The sequence below is a fragment of the Hydra vulgaris genome, chromosome 01, assembly GCF_038396675.1.
Source record: "Hydra vulgaris chromosome 01, alternate assembly HydraT2T_AEP".
In the NCBI taxonomy this organism is placed as follows: domain Eukaryota; kingdom Metazoa; phylum Cnidaria; class Hydrozoa; order Anthoathecata; family Hydridae; genus Hydra; species Hydra vulgaris.
Window position 1 is genome coordinate 42547970 of NC_088920.1, and position 9955 is coordinate 42557924.

The window sequence follows — 9955 nt, forward strand, 5'->3', positions numbered from 1 at the left end:
GCAATGGCTATAATTAAAAAGTATGGTAAACCAGATCTTTTTATTATTTTCACTTGCAACCCAAAATGGCGCGAGATAACTGAAAATTTATATTCAGGTCAGACAGCAAATGATATACCTGACTTGGTTACTCAAGTATTTAAACTCAAATTAAATAACCTTCTCAATGACATTTTTAAGCACAGTGTATTAGGGAAAGTTGTAACACATGTTCAGGTTATTAAATTTCAAAAGCATGGTTTGCCACATGTGCATAATTTACTTCACTTTGCAAATGATGATAAGCTTGAAACAGCACATGATATCAATAATTTAATATCTACAGAAAATCCAGATCTGATTGTTAATTGTGATCTTTATGACGTTAAAACTTGCATGATTCACTGTCCGTGTGGCATACTGAATCCGAATTCTCCCTGCATGAAAGATGGGGTGTGCAGCAAAAACTATCCTAAAGAATTTAATGATAACACAGTATAAGGTTATAATGGTTATCCACGCTATAGACGTCGTGATAATGATTTGGTTATCAATATTAAAGGTAAGAATGTAGATAACCGAGACAGATTTTTATCATTTTATATCAAGTAAGTTTAATTAAGATTTATTTTCTTTAGTTGATCAAGAGAGCTAATAAAGGTATTAGTTACATTAGTTAAGTGAACTTATTTTTAAAAAATTAAGTAGATATTTTATCGTCTTCACATTTAAGTGCTTTTATTGTTTAGACACAGAATTGAAAACTGAAATAAGTCGGTGTTTTTGCAATTAGATGTTTGTTAATAGGAATTTGTATATTTTTACTGTAACTGAAATTTTAAAACTTCAAGTATTTTAGCTTTATTTTATTTTTTCTTCTAGGAGAGTTGGAAACTAAGTATAAATTGTATGATTAGTATAGTTCAATAAATGAAGCATTTATATCTGTACCTCAGAAGTCAAAGGTCGGTTGTCACATTTTAGAAATTGTTTAGGAGAGAGGAAATAGTTAAATAATTAGTCTTTTTTGGCTTATTTTTGATGGTTAAATATATGTAATTTTTTTCGTGTTTTATTTAATTTGTCTTAAGGCGCAAGAAATATAATCTTAACAAGAAAAAAATAGAAAGTTGAATAAAAAAGTGAAAAGTCATTTTTGGACAACAGACATTTTTCCTTTGATCATTGTGGGGACACCAGAGCTTTTATATTGACCTAACTTTGTTTCACATAGTCGTAGGACAACTGTCTTTATACCTCTGTAAATAGTGAAAAAACTAAAAAGGTCTCATACATAGATCGTTTTCACAAAAAACCGGAAAACCGACCTTTGACTTTTATATTAGTTTATAGTTTTAGTTTAGTTTATTGTTATTTTTAGTTTAATTTTAGTTAGTTTTAGCTTCAGTTATCTTTTTTCTTACTATAGACAACTTTATGGAGGAAATGAGGGGAATAGGTAAACAAATTATAATTATATATTTATATTATTTTTTATCGATTATTCTGAGGTATATTTTTTTGTCTTTAATGTCTGGTAGAAGCATAACTGGTAGGGCTGTGTTTTATATTTTTTATTTTGTATGGAGAAATATGTGCAATAGATGAAAGAGTTATTTAATAAATGATATTTTTAACTGTTTAGCCATTTTTAATTTACTCTCTTTTTTTTTATTAATATTTATAGCATCGTCTTTTGGTTATGCTTTTTATTTTGATTAAATAAAATTGCAAATATTTATAATTTTTATTATATTCTTCTATTTGTAATTTTAGAGTAGTTTACATTGAAAAGCTTTTTTGATTTTAGATTTGTTAACATTTGAGCAGTACAGAAATTATCACTCCCAACACCTAGTGTAGTAATGGCGGTATGGATGAGCCCTCCTTTAAATGGAGGACTTATCCATACCAGGTGTTGGGTGTTGGGAGACACCGAAGAAAAAACAGCAACCAAAATGTTATAAATATCTTCTATCAGTGAAGATATTTATAATTATTTTGTTGCTGCTTTTTTTCGGTGATTTTTTTTTATTTTTATTTTTTTTAATTTTGTAATTTTTTTTTTTTAATTTGTAATTTTTTTTTTTTAATATTGTATATTTTTAATGTTGTATATTTAATTTGTTTTGGTCTTTTTTAATTAAAATTTATTTGTTTTTCACCAATTAAACTTAAATATAGTTAAATTGATTCATTACCCAAATATCATAATATAATGATGCTACATTCTATTGTTAAAAATAATTAATTTTTTTTTTTTTTTTTTTTTTTTTTTTTTTTAATTTCAGTTTACAAAGTCAGTCGTTATACAATTAAATAAACTGTTAAAATACTTTTACAAATATATAAATATAGCAGACTAACAATATAAACTAGGTTTCCGAAAGAAGATCACAAGGATCTTGTCATCGGGACCTTATAAAATCAAATAATAAAATATATAGTTTTTTACATCTTTTTTAATATTTTTTTATTTACAATAATTGTGAAGTGCAAGGTATTATGAAGAATACATATATATTAATCTTTTACATGAGTTAAACTGTAAATAATATAAACTAGCAAGATATAAAATACAAAACGTTAAAATAACAAGAAATTAAATTTTTTTCAAGTGATTAGTAATATTGTAAAATGTTATCTTGAGAAAGAATAAAATTTTTTGCTTTGTTTTTAAAAAGATGAAGAGAATTAGTTAGATCAAAATCAAAATTTGGCAAAACAAGTTTATTCCACAGGTGTGGCGCACGATAGGCAAGACAGAATTGATTAAAATTTGTGTGACAAAAAGGTTTTTCTAAAAAATTTATGTTTCTAAGTTCGTATTTGTTGGTTGGTTTTAAATTGAAGAGATCTTTAAAGACTGGAGGAGATAGATTGTTTTTCCACATATAAACAAAACATAAAATTTTCAAGACGTTGAGTTCATATATATTTAAAATTCTCATTTCAATAAAGTAAGGTTTACAATGAGAAAAACAATCAGCAAAGTTAATTATGCGAATTGCCCGTTTCTGACAGCGATAAAGACGTTGTAGTTTACTTTTTCCAGTACTTCCCCAGGCAATATTTGCATAGTTTAAGTAACAATGAATAAATGAGAAATAGAGTTGTCTTAAATTTATCTTATTGAGATAATTTCGAGCTTTGTATAAAACTCCAATGTTTTTAGAGACTTTAGAGCATATATAATTAATGTGTTTATTCCAAGTAATGTTCTCATCGAGATAAACACCTAGAAATTTGGTGACGGGATCTCTTTTAATTTCAATATTGTCAATAAAGATTTGAGGCAAGTTTGAGGGTAAGGAGTTTTTTTTCTTAAGCGAATGAAAAAGTGTCCATTTAGTTTTTTCGGTGTTTAGTGTTAGTTTATTAGATTTGAACCAGTGGGATAAATTTTCAAGTTCTTTATTTGCTGTAGCAAAAAGTTCGTTAATATCACTCTTAGAGACAAATAAATTAGTGTCATCTGCGAACATGATGCTCATCAGATTAGTTGCTTTATTTAGATCGTTTATATAGATTAAAAAAAGGAGTGGTCCAAGGATTGAACCTTGTGGAACCCCGCATGTTATATTTAGACAATTGTTTTGATAGCTGTCATTACCAATAACAAATTGTTTTCTATTCGATAAGTAACTTTTGAACCACCTTAACACTTGTTTATTTATTCCATAGTATTTCAGCTTTTCAAGTAAAATGTGATGGTTGACCGTATCGAAGGCTTTCGATAGGTCAATAAAAATACCTAAAGTATATTTTGATTGTTCAAAAGATTTTGAGATTTCATTTACAAATTGGATGATGGCATGCTCCGTTGAGTTATCCTTTTTAAAACCAAACTGATTAGCGTATAGTAAGTTATTTTTGTCAAGATGTTTGTATACTCTGTTACACATAATTCTTTCTAAAACTTTCGAAAATATAGAAAGCACAGAGATGGGGCGATAGTTTGTTATTTTAGATTGATCGCCCTCTTTATAAATCGGAGTCACTTTAGCAATTTTTAATTGCTCCGGAAAAATTCCTTGTTTAATTGATGCGCTAAAAACTTTAAAGAGAACATCTTTTAATTGCTCGAAACAATCTATAATCACGTTTCCGTTTATTTCATCTGATCCACATGATTTATTCTTTTTAATAGATTTGAATGCCCTTTCAAGTTCTTCAGTTGATAAATCAGAGGACAACTCATCAGAGCATACGCACTTATCCAAAGGTAATAAGAAGTCACTAAATAAGGCTTTGGTATTAGGGATCTTAATTGATAGTTTAGGACCTATTTCAGTAAAAAATTTATTAAATTCATGTGATATTGCATTTGGTTCAAATATGACAGTGTTATTAATTTTAATCATTTGTGGTAGAAATTGGTAGTTTAATTTATTGAATTGTGGTAGAATTGGTAGTTTAATTTATTGAAATCACTGCTTTTAAAATTTACTATAAGCCACGACAATATATTTAGCTATATAAATGCAATTTATTTATATCTTAATTTGATTTTTTATCTTTAATGTTTATAGTTTGGCTCCTTGAAACATTTGTTATTTTGCTTTTTAATTAAAATATTTTAAACCTATTGTGATGTCTTTTAAATTAAACTAAAGTTTACTAAAAGCCAACATGAAATAACGTCATTAAACAACATCGAAAAGCTGCATCATGACAGCAACTGAAGTATGACAACAGGTTACCAAAAAGCAGGTAAATTGTTTTCCAGTTTTTTTCTTTTTTTTCTTTTGTCTACCTATCTGTTACAATTTTATTTTAAGTTTTTCATATGACGCATTAATGCAATATAAAAGATCAAAGTTTACATATTTTTTTAAAATTTGTTGTACACATGTTTGATTGTAAATGAAATTTTTTTGTTTGTAACAAATTTGTACTAAATTGCTTAGTTATTTATAATAAAATTAGTTATTTTTAATAAATTTATTTAATCGTGTCGTCAATTTAAAACGCGTTATTATTTTGTGTCAGTAACTAAAAACATATTGTGATGAACTTAGGAATGTTGAGGAAAATGGTTCTGCCTTGCACTGATATGACCCATGTTGTAAATTACTCAAATAATGTTAAATAACTGGTAAATTATTTCACCTCCTCATATATTTTATGTTAACTTTACAGATGGTTTAATTTTTTCAATTTGAAGGTGTTTTTCTAAAAGGGTATTAGTTAAGATTTCGCAATTTTAAATTGTGGAAAACAGCCGCTATAAATTAATTATTTAACAGACCAACCACAACCCGTATAACGGGTTGCTTTCTGCTTGTTTAAAATATTATTACAGACAATTACAGACACATAACAGACAAATAATATTTTGCAAAAAAATTAAAGGAATTAGAATTACTTAAAATAATTTAAAAACAAACAGAACACCTGTTGCTATATTTACTTTCCGAATCAGTACTTTCAATTAACATCTTCGCTACCAGAATTTTTTTTTCTAGTCTGTTTAAAATAAAAAAAGTAGACAGAAAAGCGAGAACGTTGCTACGCAAATTTAAGGCATGCTAAATAGTTTACGCCATACTATTTGGCTTGGTAAACATCTCTTCGAGATTAGATGTCTCCTCTGCTACTTTCACCTTTTCACAGGCATCTTTCTCATTACCTACAAATCACATTTTAAAAATTATAACACTGCACTTAGCTTATACACAAACTATTTTGAAAGTAAATTGTAGTTAGTATAATGTTGTATAAATTTAATTACTAAAACATATTTGTATTCAGTGATAAACACAGAGTTTACTGAAAAATCAAAAATGGCGAAATCAACTAGCAAAAATAAACAAAAAACTAGTTATGTACTATGGCATCTAAAACAGTAAATACTTTTTTGTTTTTAATTAAAAAAAAACTAAAACTGATTTAACGGTCCCTAAACTTGTCTGAGTACATCAACAGTATTATACAGACCAAAATTTACCTGCAACTACTAACAATCGAAATGAGTAAGTTTTCCAATCTGTTTCAGGTTCAGAACATAGCTTCTGTGCCCTACTGACTTTGCTGAAATTTGACCATGGAGGCCAGCAGTATTTTAATTCTACACGCTGTCTAACCAAAGCTGAAACTTCTTGAAATTCAATTTTATTGATTATCCAATTGAAGGGAATATATTCAGTTTCATTTTGACAATGAGATGGGTCTCATCGTCAAAAACCACAATACCATACATTCCAGTTATGTTTTAACTATAAAACTAATAATAACCAAAATTATTTTTTAAATATTGCAAAATAATAAATTTATTTTCAAACAAAGAAATAATGAATAACGTTCAAAAGTTAACATTCAAAGCGAGATAATAAACATTGGATGTGTATATTATCGATATTATAATATTACAAATTAGCGTTACTGATGTGGTAAACACATAAAAATCTGATATGAAAACTCAAAATTAAAAAAGCAAATACAAAATCTCAAAATGTTTCAAAAGTGAAATTGGAGCATTACAATAAATCCATTTTTATATGGTAAACAAAGATATTTTTTTACTACACCACTGAGCGGTAAACATTTATACAAACCATCAACTTTTGAGAATTACATGGATTTTCAAAAAAAGATTCTTTGATAACAAACTCTTCAAAAAGAATATAACCATTATCATTGCTGGAAGTTGGTTTTAAAATATTTCTAACAATTCCAATTTTACCATGTATTTCAAAACAATTATCTCCAACACTGTTAAACATGAAATAAAATCAAAACAAGAATGTTTTGATACTGTTTGAATTTAAGGTAATGGCTCAGTGTTATATTTACAGGATTTTCAGTGTGTAATTTACTGAAACCAACAATATGATTACGTTGACTGATATAAATATCAGCATTTTCAAAAATTCTTTTGGCTATTTCATGTTTAAATGACAAGCAATTGTCAAGTGCACCATAGTGTTTTGCATCATCAGCTAAGTGTATTAATGAATGAACATTATATACTAGCTGGTCTTTGCAAGTCTGCTCAAAGTATTGCAATAATGTTTAAGTAAAACAATAATGTTTAAGTAAAGAAGTACACAATAAAATCCTGACAGCAACAGATAAGTCAATAAAATTTTGGTAATGATTTGGTAACAATAGTCCTTTCAAAACCACTGGCCCTGCACAAATCAAAAGAAAACAGAGCTTAGTAGCCTTCCATCGTCTAAATTCAGATAAGGAACGACACTTTCTATAAAATTCTTTTGAAATATATGGTCGTAAAGAAGAAAGTTTTTCTAAAATTACTGAAATAATACTTTGGGACAACCAAAGTGCTGACATTATGGTGGGCCACAAATCAGTAAATTCAAAATTCTTCAAACTACACCCAAACAAATGCAATGCATATAATCTATTGGAAACCCACTTACCATATTATAATTTAATTTTGTGAAGGAGAAATTGCAGTATGGTGTTATGAATCATGTTGATGGTGTTATGAATCATGTTAAAAAGTCTACACTTGCCCTTAGTGGAGCAGACAAGTTAGGTAAAACTACTTTTTGATACCACTCGCCATGTTGAATACATCGTTCACAACAATTATATCCATTATTTGTTTTAATGCACTTAACAAATGACCAAGCAGGGTGCATCACAAATAACTACTTCTAATTTAATTTTGTATACCTTTCCAGACATGTTACACATAACACCAACTTCTTGAAAACGTTTTATTTCATCAATAAAATCTATTAAATAGTTATCGATAGAATTTGGTTTACAAGAACTGGAAAATAAAGCAATCGTAAACACATTCTGTTCAAACTCTAAAAAAGAACCCAGAATTGGCCTAAATGATATGTTTGAGTTATTAAACAGCGGAATACTATCGATATTGATATGTAAAGTAAAAACTGAAAGGTCTGTTTAAAGAAGAGATTTTTTTAACAGTAGGGAAAGGGTAATTCCATGTAACAGTGGGACAAAAAATTGAAATTTTTCAGTCACCCTCTCAGATTTCTTTTAAATTTCAACCAGTGGTACCTATCAATATAACAAAAAAAAAAGTAAAGTTTGAACTCTCAAATCCAAACGGTTCAAAAGATATGACAAAATCAAGAGCAAGAGCCTTCTAGCAGTCTTGTTCCAGGTCCACCGAAGAAAATATGCACACGTTCATCAGCAAATGTTTTTTTAACACCAAATACTCCACATTCATTTCCATAATTAGCAAAAACAAATCATCGATATGGATCAGCAAAATATCGATATGATTGATATGAATTAGCAAAAACAAACCATCGATATGGAAATTTATGTTAAGCCAAAAGACATGAATAAAACGAAAAATATATGTGTCACCAAATACAATGGAAGCCTAAAACATCATTGAACAGGTCGAGTTGATTGAAATTGGAAAAAGGAAAAAAAGAGGATCAAAAGGAGAAAAAAAGCAAGAAAAAGATAAAGAATAAGAACAATTTTATAAATGTAAATTAAAATGTGTTTGCAATGGCGTTTGTGGAGTAAATGGTTTTAAAGAGTGCCCAGTCTGCCACGAGATAAAGAAATCAGTATGCAGCAAAATTTCTTGTATAGTTAGTGGAAGGTAGCCAATAATGATTAAACTAGTCACATCAACAGAAACAAATGCTAAATATAAAGATGATTTGAACAACGTGGAAAGCGATAACATCAATTAGGGAAATGTTTTATGTTATGTTGAAATGTAACTTATTGATTCTGAAAAGAAATTTTGACTTTGTGTCTCAATGTTTGTACTAACCTTAGTATCCCTTAAACTACAAGTGTCTCTACTGCTAGTAAAAAACTCATTTTATCAACCAGAGAAGGATACTGCGAAAAGTTTATTTATTTTTATTTGTAGTAACAATATAGTTATCTAAAAAAAAAAGGAATTGCAAACTTATTTTCAAATTGGTGCTTACGCATGCCAAAAAGTGTGTTTTGTCATTTTAAAATTAATTAATTATTTATTTTTTAAATGTTTTTATCGCATTTTTTAAATACGAAAATAGTCGAACTTGTATTTTTTTAGAGAGAGTATTTATATGAAGTCTCAAAACAAATAATATTGTGCGCTAAAACTCACACAGCGCTTGACAAGAACATAAATTATGACATTGTAGTTTTTTAGGTGTTTGTGTTTTTAAGGTGTACCTACCAGTACCTGGTCATTTTTCAGGGTACTGAATTCAAAAATGTAGATAAAATTTAAATTTTTTGATTGTTATTTTTTTATTTTAAAATGGCCAGTCAAATTTTTTGTTCTTTTACCATGGGTTGAGCTTTCATTATTTCCCGGAGTAGCGTCACGGCTAAAAAAAGTCTCATGGATTCGATTTTTTTTTCAAATGAAGTAAGAGATCCTAGCCTATCTTTATAAAAAAAATGGTTTTGGTTTCTTAAAGCATAATAAAGATATGTAATTTTGAAATTTAGACAAAAAATTTCTTTATTGCCAGGTAAAAAAGACTGTAAGTGTTGGCGAAAAAAAATACATGTCAAAAAAATTGATTTTGTGTAAAGGAACTCTATGTGATATATAAGACAAAGTATAAGTAATATATAAGACAAATGATGATACAAAAGAGCAATATAACAGTGATGAAAATGAACAGTTAGTGGGTTTCAAACAGTGGACAACAACCGATAGACCTGAACTATTAACAATAAAACTTCCATTAAATGAATTCATAGAGCTCCTGTGTGAAAACTTGATAATATTACATCTCATTCATTTATAGCAAAAATCACAATCTAGTTATCTAAAGCATCTCAAAGAAATAATTAGTATTGATGAGGCTATTGTACTGGCAGATTTTGCAGAGAATTACACTTTTGTAGTACAAGACGAGATACAGAGTTACCATTGGAGCAAGAGTTAATGTTCCCTTCATCCAGTTATCATCTGCTACAAGAAAATGAAATTGGAAATGTCTTCTTTTTGTGTATGTTCAGATGATTTGAATCATAATTTTGGATTTATCAATGAAGT

The 9955-nt window shown here is 28.0% G+C and overlaps 1 protein-coding gene across 1 annotated transcript; it reads left to right on the forward strand.

Moving 5' to 3' along the window:
• Positions 1 to 3: 3 nt before the first annotated feature.
• Positions 4 to 480, forward strand: LOC136074424 (uncharacterized). The gene has a single exon (XM_065786742.1). It carries the CDS (start codon positions 4 to 6, stop codon positions 478 to 480), a length of 477 nt encoding a protein of 158 aa, XP_065642814.1.
• The last annotated feature ends 9475 nt before the right edge of the window (positions 481 to 9955 follow it).